This window comes from Penaeus chinensis, chromosome 32 (genome assembly GCF_019202785.1).
Source record: "Penaeus chinensis breed Huanghai No. 1 chromosome 32, ASM1920278v2, whole genome shotgun sequence".
In the NCBI taxonomy this organism is placed as follows: Eukaryota; Metazoa; Arthropoda; class Malacostraca; order Decapoda; family Penaeidae; genus Penaeus; species Penaeus chinensis.
The window spans coordinates 23,945,323-23,960,232 of NC_061850.1; the positions used below are offsets into that span (position 1 = coordinate 23,945,323).

At 36.4% G+C, this 14,910-nt stretch overlaps 2 protein-coding genes across 3 annotated transcripts; both read left to right on the forward strand.

Moving 5' to 3' along the window:
• Positions 1-977: 977 nt before the first annotated feature.
• Positions 978-4,425, forward strand: LOC125042792 (calphotin-like). Of its 2 annotated transcripts, XM_047638682.1 has the most exons (4): positions 978-1,059; positions 2,115-2,222; positions 2,484-2,637; positions 3,333-4,425. In XM_047638682.1, the coding sequence occupies exons 3-4, from the start codon at positions 2,524-2,526 to the stop codon at positions 4,317-4,319; spliced, it is 1,101 nt and encodes a 366-aa protein (XP_047494638.1). In that variant the 5' UTR covers positions 978-1,059; positions 2,115-2,222; positions 2,484-2,523; the 3' UTR covers positions 4,320-4,425. The 2 variants fall into 2 exon arrangements, with proteins under 2 accessions (XP_047494638.1, XP_047494639.1); XM_047638683.1 differs by lacking the exon at positions 2,115-2,222 and having other exon boundaries at positions 987-1,059; positions 2,506-2,637.
• A 1,237-nt stretch (positions 4,426-5,662) lies between these two features.
• Positions 5,663-13,122, forward strand: LOC125042546 (kelch domain-containing protein 4-like). Its single transcript, XM_047638236.1, has 11 exons — positions 5,663-5,878; positions 6,890-7,060; positions 7,245-7,361; positions 7,477-7,595; positions 7,853-8,019; positions 9,084-9,233; positions 10,520-10,738; positions 10,988-11,088; positions 11,323-11,403; positions 12,228-12,420; positions 12,717-13,122. The coding sequence occupies exons 1-11, from the start codon at positions 5,771-5,773 to the stop codon at positions 12,893-12,895; spliced, it is 1,605 nt and encodes a 534-aa protein (XP_047494192.1). The 5' UTR covers positions 5,663-5,770; the 3' UTR covers positions 12,896-13,122.
• Positions 13,123-14,910: the final 1,788 nt, after the last annotated feature.

Sequence of the window (14,910 nt, forward strand, 5' to 3'; positions counted from 1 at the left end):
AGCGGAGGGTCGGATAAAGAAAGAAATTAATTAAGTATTTAATGAACGATATTTCGTGTTTACTATTAATTCTCTCAGTAATCCGTGACCTAAGGTCAGAAGGATAGAATGAGTGCATGAATTTAAGAAATCACTACAGTTAGCACTCTTAACCAGCAAAACTAACGTGAGAATGACTACACATATAATTTATACAGATTAACACATTTGTTGGAGAAGGGAGGGAAGAGAAATGAAAGGGCCCAGAACGTGTACTCGCGTGTTTTTGAAGACTGTCGTATTGTGGAAGCGTTGGTCGAACGGCGATTTGGAGACATGGCTGTTCGTGTTGTGAGTCAAAAGGACGTAACAGACGTGGTTCTTCGTGTTGCGAGTCAAAAGGACGTAACAGAAATGGTTCTTCGTGTTGCGAGTCAAAAGGACGCAACATACGTGGTTGTTCGTGTTGCGAGTCAAAAGGACGCAACAGACGTGGTTGTTTGTGTTGCGAGTCAAAAGGACGCAACAGACGTGGTTGTTTGTGTTGCGAGTCAAAAGGACGCAACAGACGTGGTTGTTTGTGTTGCGAGTCAAAAGGACGCAACAGACGTGGTTGTTCGTGTTGCGTGTCAAAAGGACGCAACAGACGTGGTTGTTCGTGTTGCGAGTCAAAAGGACGCAACAGACGTGGTTGTTTGTGTTGCGAGTCAAAAGGACGCAACAGACGTGGTTGTTCGTGTTGCGAGTCAAAAGGACGCAACAGACGTGGTTGTTCGTGTTGCGAGTCAAAAGGACGCAACTACCATCGGCTGTCACCAAAATGTATTCTTCAAGAGAATAGCTAGGAGGACAGAGATAGTGGTTAGCGCCTTGGGTCTTTATTAAGGTGGAAGGTCAAGATTTTGATATCAGTATTGTTAAAAGGGTGATTGCGGAGGTGAGACTGCTCTCTAATTTGCCGAGAAGGGTGGTTTGCTCAGCTGTCCTGATTGACTTGCCTTTGTGTGCGAGAATGCGGTGAAGGAGCCATCGTGAGGTTGATCCCGTGTACCTTTCCTGACAGCTAGGGCAAGAAAATAGGTAATCCACATTCGAAGTTACTTGAGAGTCACACTTTACTTTTTTCTTCAAGAAATTTTCAATAGTGTTAGTATTGTTAAAAACAAACAAACCGAAACAGATCTGAGGATAACATTGTTTGAGAATTTTGTTTAATGATTTTCTGAGATCTAATGATCAGGTTTTGGGTAGAATTTCTGATACAGAAAATTGCGTAGGGCTTTATAAAATAGGGAAGATGGGTACTCTTTTGTAGTGAAATATTCCTTTAAGCATGAAGCTTCATGAAAACTAGTCCAAGTTGAACAGATGTATGCCCGGTTCATAAGTGCTGTGAGGATATTTAGCTTGTAAATATGAGGAATGTAGCTGAGATAATGAAGTCCAAGGTCAGTGAATGTGGGTTTCCTGTAGGTACTGGTGAGGAAACAGTTATTGCGAAAATTTATGCAAGTATCAAGAAATGATACTTTATTATTTTGTTAATTTTCACAAGTGAATTTAACATGGGGGTGTTGTGAATTCAAGTATGAGAGGAGAGGGTTAATGTGAGAGGGGTCGTTAAAGAGTAAAAATCATCCATGAAATCAGCAGGGCAATTATTCAACCAAGCTTGTTCATGGTGGCAAAGGAAGGTATTGGCGTAACAAGGGCCAAGTGGTGATCCCATTGCTACACCGTCTATATGCGTGTAATAACAGTCATTAAAGGTAAACTTGTGAATTGTGAGCATGAATCCAACAGTTTCTAGTAATCTTTCTTGTTCAGATCATATGAATGTAAGAGTAATAAGGCAGCTTTGTTTATAACTATATCAGTGGTTTCATTGAGAGGAACATTAGGAAATAACGACTCTGTCAAAACTGGCCATTGTGATAGGCCGTAGAGGTTTAAGGACACAATTTTTCTGGTAAATGAGAAAGAGTTTTTCCTGAGATGGCTACCATAAATACAAGGGAAAGATCAGTCAGGGTGGTTTCCCTTGCCTTCCTGTTTTTATTGGGACACTGTCTCTGGAAGGGTTGCCAGTCAAGGCTAAGGAGTCCCCTCTACCCTTATTTCTATTTATCCCATAGATGGGATCCTGACAGGTGTGACACTCTGGGTCGAAGTGGACCTGGGAGAAATAGTGGCTAAGAAGTGGCTCCATACTCCGCAGGACCAGAACCCAATTACTGGATACAGTTCGTACTCATACCCAGGAGTAATATATATATATATATATTTGTATATATACATACACATGTATATATATAAATATATATGTATATATACATATATATACATACACACTCATATATCTATATATGCATATATATATATATATGTGTGTGTGTGTGTGTACAGCTATTTACATACAAACACATATGTGTTTATACACACACACACACATATATATATATCCTTGTTCCCATACGTCCTTTCTCTCTCTCTCTCTTTCCCAGCATCTCTTTCCCTCGAACGTAGGCCTAACAACTGTCCCCGATGGGCGTGGTCATCGTCCTCGGAGGTCACGAGGACAACCCTCCTATATATACGGCTCCTGAGGCCTCCTTCGCCAGACTTGATCTCAGGTGCTTCGGCGACATGAGTCCTCTTGTGAGTGTGCTGGCGCTTGCTTTTGTTATTAATATTATCATTATTGTTTTTACCATTATTATTATTATTACCATTATTATTATTATTTGTATTGTTTTCACTATTATTATTATTATTGGCATTATTATTATCATTATTGTTATTATTATTGTAATCATTGTTATCATTGTTATTATTATTATCATTATTATTATTGTTGTTGTCCTTATTATTATTGTTATTGCTGTAATCATTATCATTGTTATTTTCATAATTATTAACATTATCATTATTATTCGGCCATTTTGTCATGCTTCCTTAAATGGTTTATTCATCTTTAATAAGCTTGTGTAACATCATGATTTGCCTTTATTTCTTCAATTTTATAATATAATTATTTTGATTTACTACATGCAGAAGGACCCTGACAACCATCTGGACTTAGACTAATCAAAGAAAAAAATCCGTGTTAATTCCTAATTATAAAATCTGAGCGAACGAATCAAATTTCAAACCTTAATAAATGTGTCTGTGTGCAGCTTCCCCTGTTACACCTGAAGACAATAAGAAGAATCTGATGATAAATATTTCGATGGCTATATAATTTCTACAAATTACTTACCTCTTCCTAAGTCCAAGATTCACACAAAGTTGCTTTTCAAACCTTCAGATGTTGGTTAAGCGATTTTATTAATCCTGTTAATGTTTTTTCCCAGAATCTTTTGCCTTTGTTGGTGGCGGGATGCTTGGCCGCCCCCGCAGACCTCCTGAGCCTGCCGGCGTCTATTGGGTTTCACGTCTCCCCTTCGGGTCCCCTGGAGGTGAAGACGGTCCAGATCCCCGCGCCCTTAGCTGTGGCTCCTGCTGCGTTTCCTCCTACGCTCACCTTTGCCTCCGTGGCCGAACAGGCCTCAGAAGCTGACCTGAAACAAGACCAGATTTCTGTCCCTGCCTCCGTCGTCATCAACCCCGCGCTTCCCTCGGCGGCGGTCTTTCCCCCCACCTTCGCCGCTGCTCCCGCCGTCGCCATTGGTGGGGTTTCGGTCGTGGCCTCTGCTTTCGCCCCGTCCCACGTGCGCCTTGACGTGCCCGCGCCCGTGCCCTTCGGCGACGCCCCCGCCCCCGAAGAGCTGGTGCAGCGAGTGCCTGTGAAGGTGGCGGGTCGCCCCGTGATCTCGCACACCCCCCAGGTCACCGAGGTTCGCCCCGAGCTCAAGATCATCGAGAAGACCTACGACGTGGCCGTGCCCAAGCCCGTCTACGAGACCAAGGAAGTGACTCCCATCGAGCACAAGTTCGTGGCCGAGCCGTATGCCGTGCCCCAGCCCTACGCCGTGCCGCAGCCTTTCGCCGTGCCCCAACCCTATGCCGTACCTGTGCCTGTTGCAGAACCAGTGCACGTGCAACACCACGTAGCTGCTGCCCCTATCACAGGCCAGTATGCAGCTTCTGCTCCTGTTGCAGGACAATACGTAGGCGCTGCTCCTGTTGCAGGCCAGTATGTAGCTGCTGCTCCTTTTGCAGGCCAGTACGTAGCCGCTGCCCCTATCGCAGGCCAGTATGTAGCTGCTGCTCCTTTTGCAGGACAATACGTAGCCGCTGCTCATGTTGCAGGCCAGTATGCAGCTTCTGCATCCGGCGTCCTGCACCACACTCAGTCCTTCCCTCTTCTCAGTCCTGCCGTTCAAACTGCATCTGCGTAATCGAAACAATTGCTACCTGGGATCTTCAGCTAAACCCTGAATAATATGTAAACACAAATGTAATTCTCATAATTCGCACGACTATAAAGTAATAAAATAAACAGTCTATTGGTCCTCAGACAAGTATTCTTAAACCTCATTTAAATACCCTAAGATTACATTAGTTTCCGGTAGTATATTGAACAATAAAGATTATCAATATTGTTATTATCATTATTATTATTACCATTCCTATTATTATTGTGATCATTATCATTATGACTATTATTATCATTATTATTATCATTATTATTATAATAATAATAATAATAATAATAATAATAATAATAATAATTATTATTATTATTGCTATTGCCATTGTTATTCTATTATTATCATTATCATTATTATTATTACCTTTATGATCATTATTGTTATGATGATGATGATGACTGATACTTTTGTTGTCAGTTTCATTGTAACTATTACTGTTGATACAGAAATGATAATGATAACATACACATACACATATATACATACACACATACATATAATATATATAATATATATATAATATATATGTAATATATATATAATATATATATAATATATATAATATATATATATATATATATAATATACACACACACACACACACACATACACACATATATATATGTACATATATTATATGTTTATATATATATTATATGTATATATATACACAATTCATATATATACATTATATGTAGATATGATTTATATATATACATTATATGTAGATATAATTTATTTATATATATTATATATTTTACCTATATATATATATAAATATTTTTTACATATGTATATGTATTATATATATAATATATATATGCATATATATATATATATATATATATATATATATATATATATATATATGCATATATGCATATGCACATGCGTGTGATATATATATATATATATATATACATATATATATATATATATATATATATATATTTATATATATATATATATATATATATATATATATTAATCAAATATTTATGTTTATGATTGCAATTAAGTCAGCTAGGTAAAATGATAAAGGAATTCGGTAAAAAAGAAATATCAGTGGATTATTTCTAAAAGTAAACTCGAATGCTACAAAATTTTGTTTACATTTGTGAAACTCATCGAGAGTTTAATTACGGAGTATGAGTGATATAGATGAGACATTTGATACTTTTGCGGATTGTAACTAAGAAACAAATAAAAATGTCTTTATGACACGTGCATATTTATGTATCATTAGATTATAAGGAATCGATAAAGTGCACTACTGTTGTGTTATTTATTTTTCCATTTTAAGCCCTTCATTGACGCAGGAGTCTAGGGAACCCCACGTGAATCTCTCGGAAGACAGAGCAAAGACATACTTTTACTTGTATTTTATACCAATATAGAGAAATTAACGTGCTGACAAGATGGGTAAGAAAGACAAGAAGAAGGGAAAGGGAGCTGAGAAAACGGCAGCCAAGACAGAAAAGAAACAGAGTCAGAAACTGAAGAAGGAATTAGCGGCGAAAGGAGAAGTAAGCAGCATTGTTATTAATGGTTTAGAATGATAGATTATTTTTTTCTTTCTATTAATCACTATATCAATAATCATATATTGGTGTTCTATATGATAAGGTCAAAGGTATGTAATCAAACAGGTTATTGTTCAGAAATGATACATGTGCACAGATGGGGGGGGGGGGGGGATCAGGGGTCAAAATCAGTGGGTAAATCAAGACAATTAGGTGTTCAAAGTAGTCTGCAGATAGTAAAGAGGAAATGCGTCACATACCAAAGTATATTTCTTTCCTTTCATTCCATCAAATATAGCTTATGTTTTGTAAATTTATTTGGGGTATTTATTTGATTTTTTGTGGCAGAGAGTACACTATAGAGACAACAATGTTATTTATTCTGAACTGAGACTATTTATATACAACAATGTATTGTCAAATACACTATAAATTCGTACTAGGGATGTTAGTATCATATATCTATGTATAAAGACAATAATGTTCAATTAAGAATTATTAGGATATGCATGAATATGCTTACCTTTATTTTTACTTTTTCACTTCTCTGTTTTATTATATGATTTGTAAAGTGGCCAAAGCTAGCAGGCCATGGTGGAGTCACTATAGATTTTATCTTTCTCTGGCTTATATTGTTGTATGTTTACAGCATTAATACTGTTTATTCTTAATAATGATAATGAACATACCTGTAGTGGCTTTCAAAATGTGTGTTCTATCAAAATCCACCTGAAACTTGTGATCTGTGATGGTCAGTCTGCAATCTGGAACCCAATCTGATAGTGCTGCTTTATCAAGTGTATGTCATATCCACAAACTACCTTCATATGTGTAGTAAAATTTATCTATTGCTGACATGTGCAGAGGTTTTGTTGATTGGCATGATGCCTGTGGCAGTCATGCATCTTTTAACATTTACTCTAATATATTTTACATCTTTACAGCTTATATTAGACTAAGCAAGACAATATATATATGCTCTGTTTGTAACTTGGTGTATATTCAATTTTTCAGGAAGATATTGATAGTCTGATTGCCAAATTTGTTGAAATTGACAAAGCCAAGACTACTGTTATGGAGGACATGGTACCACCCCCATCAAGACGCTCGGCATTCACAATAACGGCACACCCAGATAAAGATCAGCTGATTCTGTTTGGAGGAGAGTACTTCAATGGAAGTAAGGTTTGTTTAGATGAAGATTTTTGGACTGCATCCTGTATGCTTGGCCGTGCTAGTAAGGATTTAAACTGTATGTCTCACAATCTGTATGTAATTTTATATCTATGTGTGTGTGTATCTATCTGTATATCTTTGACTAGCAGACAGACTTTGTCTTTCCAAATAAACATAGCCTCTCATATTTCAGACATTCATGTTCAATGACTTGTTTTTCTACACAATCAAACAAGACCGTTGGATTCAAGTAAGGAGTCCAGGTGGACCCACTCCCAGGTCAGCACATCAGGCAGTTGCTTTGTCACAGGTGAGAAACAAACAAGATTGTGTTCTTGGTTTAGGTCTCTGGTCTATAAGTAAAACCTTCAGGAATATTTTGTTGCCAAAATAGTCTAGTCTTTAATGTAATTTTTGGTTTGCAGGGTGGTGGACAGCTCTGGATTTTTGGGGGAGAGTTCACATCACAGTCACAGTCTCAGTTCCACCATTTCAAGGACCTTTGGGTATTCCATTTCAAGACCAAGAAATGGGAGAAGATTCAGTAAGTTTTATGTTGATGAATGGGCAAGCTGAACATTGATTTTGTTCATAGCTCATTGTTGAAGAAATGACAGATAATTTCCTGATTGAATATGTATGCTTGCAACCTTTGTCTTTGTTATGTCATATTATGATGCTTGCAGTCTTAAGGTGGTGTATTCATCAAGGCAATCTTTTATATCTATATCTATTTGTCTATCTATCTATCTATATATCTATATATATATATATATTGTAATATCTTTATAATTATATCAGGGCCCCAGGAGGACCATCTGCTCGAAGTGGTCATCGGATGGTTGCATTAAAAAAGAATTTGATTGTGTTCGGAGGTTTCCATGACAATTCCTTTGATTGCAAGTACTTCAATGATGTTCATGCCTTCAACCTTGAGGAATACAAGTGGAGTAAGCTTGAAATAACAGGTAAGGTGAAATGACACAGTGTTTAGAAAAAGTTGTGTTTCATGATTCTTTTGAATATGATAATATTTCAGCTGTCAGCAGTTTATGCTGGGATAGCAAAAATATATGCCTTGTCTTCTGTGTTTTTTGTTTATTGATTATCGTCTTTACTCATAAGTTGCTCCACAAGTACTTAATCACCAAGGATTAATCACCTATTTATACTTGATTTTTGGGAAGATTCTATTCTATTCTTTATCTCAATTAGTAATGTTCATAACATTATAATAATCACAATGTCAAGAATAATGATAACATTGATATTAATAGCATTAAAGAAAATAAAATATATACCCTGGAAACTCAAAGAACAGGGAAATCAGTCGAGGTCACATAGGCATACTAATTGATTCCTTATTGGCCAAACACTTGTAGATTCAGTTTTAATTTTTATTAGTGATATTTTGTTTATTAATGTTACAATACAAATTCAGTTACAAAACACAGATATCACAAGTAAAGATTTATGTTTTACACTTAGGAGTTATGATATAAATTTTCTTCCCATGTAGGTAAACTTAGCTGAAAACAAGAACAGAATGAATGATTGTAAAATTAAAGTGATAATAATAGATGGAAATTAAAAGATATTGACCTAATACTAAAACAAATGATAGGCAGTATACATTTCCTTGTAGTCCATAGTTAATGCTTATGAAAATTTTCTTGTAGGCCTAACTGCTTCAAGATTATGTTGATGATGATTAAAGCTAAATAGTTTGTGTAATAGGGGTTGGTGATTCCTTGAAGATAGTAAGGGTTTTAACAAACTGCAAAGCTGAATTAGGTACATTAGGATTTTAGGTATATAGGGTTAGTAAATCTACATTTGCTTAATTCAGGTTTTCCTATGTAATTAGTTCTCAAACATATATGAATTTGATGAAGAATTTTTTATTCATGCACCGTGACCTTCACAGAAAGATATCTTGTCTACTAAATTGTATGATACCGTAAAGTTTCTCTTCCATGTATTACAGATGAAGTTGACATAAGTATTTTAAAATGTATCAAAATCTCACCAGGGAAGGCCCCATGTCCCAGATCCGCCTGCCAGATGGTCCCGATCTCAGATGGACGTGTTTTGATTTATGGGGGTTACAGCAAGCAGAAGTTGAAGAGGGATGTCGAGAAGGGTGTCACACACACCGACATGCACCTCCTGTGTCCTGATAGTAAGTCTCTCGTGGTGATTTCCTGTCACTTGCAGTCAAGATTTTACTTAATATGTTGCCCAGACATTGTGGTTCCAGTAAATTATAATTTTGAATGTTGTATTTAAATGGGATTAGTATGGTACATTTGCAGAAGGGAATTTTGTACCCCCTCTGGTAAACTAACCCACCAAGTCGTGGTGATCATAGTAATGTCATTATTATTATTGTTATTATTATTATTATTATTATTATTAGTAGTAGTAGTAGTAGTAGTAGTAGTAGTAGTAATAGTAGTGATGATGAATGTTGTTTGGTGTGTGATTAATAGAGAAGTTTCAAGGTAAAGTCCTCCACATTATCAGTCAGTGCTTGGTAGCTTGAAAAATATATACCTCAGATCTAAAAGTAAAGGAAAAAGAGCATAGTGTTTGTATACATTACTCACTAGTTATGACTAAAATACCAAATCTAGGCTTTGCTTTACAGCGACCTGTAACCACTTGTGCCTTGGCTGCTAGTTTAGATGTGTTTTTAAATGTATGTTTATATTATTTTCACATTTTTATTTATTATTATTTATTTATTTATATTTATTATTATAATTTTTTTATCTTTGTATTTTTGATTGTTGGTAGTGTCATCATTTCCTGTCATTAAAGTTTAATAATCATAGGAAATGTTATTGTGTATTAGTAAGTTTTGTCTGAGTTTTTCTTTTGTTTACTTTGATATTTTCTTGATGAGTGGAATGGTGCCATATATATTTGCATTTCATTTATCACTTTGTAAATTAGTTTTACTGTTTGTTAAGCAGTATATAAATTCTAAATGATTACTCATACTATCAGTGAACTTCATCCCTGTTCATTATCATCATCATATATGTTGTGGATAGCTGATACATCCATTGATATCCCTTTCCTTTCACCAGTAAAGGTATATATATGAAGAGAGAGAGAGAGAGAGAGAGAGAGAGAGAGAGAGAGAGAGAGAGAGAGAGAGAGAGAGAGAGAGAGAGAGAGAGAGAGAGAGAGAGAGAGAGAGAGAGAGAAAGAGAGTGTGTGTGTGTGTCAGACTTTTAGTCAGTCACCATGGCTGTACCTGCCTTCCATCCATCACATGCCTCAAAAACGATTTATTCATAAATATTCTGTTTACTACAAGCATGGTGCTGCCCCTTGGTGGGTTGCCTAACCTGAGGGGGGAACAGAAACTCCAGTCAGGAAGTAAACCCACAAAACTTAGTATAGCAGGAATAGAAAATTGAGCATCACATTTTAAAAGCATTCGTACGATATCCACAGAACACGACACAACTGGCTTAAAGTGGAAATGGCAGTCGGTGAAGCAGGCTGGTGTCCGCCCCTCCCCCAGGTGTGGCTTCTCCCTGGCCGCAACAGGAAGCGACAAAGCCATCCTCTTCGGTGGTGTTTATGACGAGCTTGACGAGGAGGAAGAGCTGGAAGGTGTCTTCTACAATGACATGTATCAGCTGGACTTAATGAAGCCAACCTGGCATGAAGGTTTGTCACTGAAAATAATTGCTGTGATGTATGTCATTGTTGTGGTACTTGTAAGAGATTTCTATTTTTCCAGATAGTTATTATTAGAAAGGGTGTATATAGTTGTACTTTCATAAATGTGAAATTAACATCACTTTCAAATAAAGTTCTTGCATATTCATTCCTGGAGTTGTTGATTCTGAGGTCATACGGTATATACAATAGATGCTTTAGAGTGCTGACAGTTATCTCTTTCTCACCACGTATTAGTGATTGTTACCGGGAAAAAAGAAACCGCTGAAAAGAAGAAGAGAAGAAGAAAGAAGAAAGATGGAGAAGAAGAGGAAAGTGAAGATGAAGATGAAGAAGAGGTAAGAGAAGAAAGCAGAAAATTACAGTCATGATCTTGAAGTATTATTTATGTTTAAATTGCTTTGGTAACTGGATTTGCATATAAGCTATTTGACTTGTATTACATTATCAACATATATATGTGTATATATATATAATATAATATAATATAATATAATATAATATAATATAATTTAATTATATAGTATATAAAACTGAAAAATTGATTGGGGTGAATTAATTTTCTGTCTTAGGAAATGGAGGAGAAATTGGAAAACATGACAGTGGACGACAAGAAAGAACAGGTGGTTGTTAGTGATGATGGGGTATTTACAGTAAGTGTGGTGCTACTTTATATTTTTTTAGTCTGATATTCAGGATAATTGTATTTATATTATTGTAGGGTAAAGCTGTATTTCTTCTTTTATCACTTTTACTGTTTCCTTGATAACTTTATTATTATTATTTTTTTTTTATCAGTGGCTTAGTATTACCTATTTTTACTACAATTCCCCCCTCCCCCCAAAAAAAAAGGGGGGGATCTTTATTGTTTTGAAATATGGTTAGATAGATAACTTTAATACTCATGAAATGTGAAAAGTGCATGTTCGTATTCCTTTGCATTCTTCCATTGCACTTTGTTGCTGAAAGGTATCTTAATGAATTCAGAGATTAGCCCATTTTACTTTAACCCAATGCCGCAAGGGAAAATGAACTAAAAAATGGGGGAAAATGCTGTGCCTTCTTTCTATATTTTTTTGTGAAATGTCTGCCCATTGATGGCTCTGCTAATGCTTAGCCACAAAGGAGTCAATTAGTAGACCTTGTGACCTAATTTGAATTGGCGGGATAAACATATTTTTTACTAGTGCTATGAGTATTGATGATGTTATTTTTATTATAAACATTATAATTATTATAATGTTTTTTAATATTAGTAACAGCAAAATAAGATAACGTAAAATATTTTGTAAATCAAAGAAAAGGGTGAACGGGCGAGAAGGGCAGTACTCATAACTGGCTCATTGGTGACTTAGTACAAGTATAGCCATCTATGTGTAAAAACAATCAAACAAGTACTAACAATGGGCATAGCACGTGACTACCCGTCGTACCCGTAGGCCAGGGGTTAATACATTTTCCACCCATTCTCTGGCAGGTAACACAGGGTCCCTCCAGCAGCAGTACAGACAAGAGAGACGAGGCATCAGGGGGTGAGAACTCGGAGGTCTTCATGCCTCCGCCCAGAATCAATGCGGGGATGGTCGTCAAGAAAGGAATCCTGTACCTCTATGGGGGTATCTATGAGGATGGGGACAAGCAGCTTACCCTGGGTGACTTTTATGCTCTAGGTAAGGAAATTTACGTTTTCAAGCTTTGGATCATGTTACTGATGTTTTTTTCTTCTTCTTTCTTTTTGTATTTTATTTGACCTCTTTATGTTGATATCATTAACATGACTAATAACAATATAAGACAAAAGAGAATATTCCAAGTGAGATTAGGTAGTATTAGTAATTTACTCATTTGTGACTCTAAGGGCTTTTGGAACCATCTGTGTGGCTTGTAGAGACCATTAACAAATTAAACTCACTGTCAGCATGCTATGTCCCGTAGACTAAAATTACAGTAAATCCTTTCATTTCAGACTTGAGCAAAGTGGAAGAATGGCAGACTATCATTCCCCTGAACAAGGAGGATCTGGAATGGTTTGAATCGGATTCTGAAGATGATGATGATGATGACGAAGAGGATATGGATGATGATAGTGAGGAAGATGATGATGACGATGATGATGATAATGGTGGAATGGAGACAGAAGACTAAGCTCTGTATTTGTCTGCAATGCAAAAGAGAAACTGTTATTGTAATGAATGGATTTATGTAGCTTTCAGAAAATGTATGTTATTGCCACTAAGCATGTATGGTGAAAATGACTGGAAATGGATCCATGTTTCAAAGTTTGCTTATATATTTGTTTGACAGGTTTATGACCAATGATATTTTCAATTTGTTATGTATGTGATAATATTATTAATAAATTGTGACACTGATTAAGAATTTTATTTTGCCATGAGAGTAATGGAGAATAAGTTACTCTAGCCTGGTGAGAATATTAATTTTCCTGTAACCCATTCATCTTAATATCAACTGATATTGTAAAAAAAAACAACAACCAAATGATCCTATTTATATTTACCATGTTACTTAGATCTCAATATTTAACTTTTTACTTGGCCTTATAAATAGGATGTACAGTACATTCAGAAATTTCAAAACCCAGATATTGAGGAACACTTGATCATGAAAGTGTATATATGAGTGGTTCTTAATCTATTTACTACTATAACCCCTTATTTAGTTAGTTCTTTCCTTCATACCCCTCTTGCAGATGAAGTTGCCTCCTAGATTTTAACAATAAAATACAAAGATAATTGAAAACTTGAGAATAATTAACTGAGCAATACACACTTGCTCACAATGTACCAATAAACTTATGGTTGCTTTCTATTTTAGGTAAATATTACAAACTGAAATAAAACACCCCAACAGCCTCAAATAAAGAAACGTGAAAGACAGGGAGTATTAACAGGGGTAAATGTGGCAGACTGGGGGAGTATGGAATCCACTAATGAGAAATATGCAGATCCAGAACAAATTAACTTTCCTCTCCCATAGGTTTCAAGGGATAAGTAACACAAAAGTTGGTAAAGGCAATACTTTTGCATTTCTTAGGCTCTCGATATTAGCCCATGCCCTTGTTGAAAGAATTAAAAATATAATGAGAGAAATCAGTACTTTTTTCACAGGGTATATGCCACCCTCTCCCCCTGGAATTGATTAACACCCGCCTGAGGGGGTTGCACTTTGCAGATTAAGAACCATTGATCTGTGGTGAATCAGAATAAACTGGCAGTGCAATTTATATCCCAAATTTTACTGTTCATAGCCTTATATTTGGTTATTATTCTCCAAATGCTGTATAATTAGATTTGTTTCATTATTTTGTATTCTATGGGATGGGCATTCTTAGGAAATTGCATTGTCATTTGTTGATGAAATTATCCTTGAGCAAATTTTTTGTATTAATTCAATTTTAAGGTTTGTTTTCACGAGAAAATATAAGAGCTTTATTGTGCCTTCCATCAGTGAAAAAATGCCCACACTCCATGCACTCCAATAAATCTTACAGTCAGCGATATTACCCGGAGAAAAAAATGACATCAAAATTTTTACACCAAATGCATTACTTACATTCCACTAGGCCTTCACTTTACGGCTAAATGTATCAGTGGCGACTATTGTGTTCTCCAGACATACCCTCACAACACTTATATCAGTACAAAACCTTGCAATCAATCCAATAATCTTTATTAGGATTCGTCTGACTCTCAGGATCTCTCTCTCTCGCACCAACTCACGGTGGAGCTCAGCACTGACTCGAACCGCAAGGACAGGTAACAGGAATCACTTCAGAACGTTATGATTCCCGGTGCCTCAGTATGTAGTTTTTAATAAGTCCCAGAGGAATGAAAACAAGCACCTTGCTTGGTATGCTGAGTAGTGTAATGCCTCAACCGATTACTGCGGCCCGGGCGATCCTTTCCCCCCGCATCTCAGCAGGGAATGGTAATAGACTCCTCGATAGCGCAGGGTAATATGTACTCCACGAGCTATGGATTCACCACCAGATTTCAACAAGGTTCCTGTATGATGCGGGGGTTAGGCAGAGGGATCGACACCACTCGCGTCCATGAGGCTCAGAACGCTCATCCCAACGCTCTTGGGCCCTGGTAGGTAGAACAAAGCTCATTTACTAAGAACTGGCCTTCGATCTCCTC

Coding starts and splice junctions, on each gene's coding strand:
- LOC125042792 (XM_047638682.1), top strand. CDS start 2,524: ATGGGCGTGGTCATCGTCCTCGGAGGTCACGAGGACAACCCTCCTATA. Junction 2,638..3,332: donor TCGGCGACATGAGTCCTCTT/GTGAGTGTGCTG, acceptor GTTTTTTCCCAG/AATCTTTTGCCTTTGTTGGT.
- LOC125042546 (XM_047638236.1), top strand. CDS start 5,771: ATGGGTAAGAAAGACAAGAAGAAGGGAAAGGGAGCTGAGAAAACGGCA. Junction 8,020..9,083: donor GAGTAAGCTTGAAATAACAG/GTAAGGTGAAAT, acceptor AAATCTCACCAG/GGAAGGCCCCATGTCCCAGA. Junction 11,404..12,227: donor GTGATGATGGGGTATTTACA/GTAAGTGTGGTG, acceptor ATTCTCTGGCAG/GTAACACAGGGTCCCTCCAG.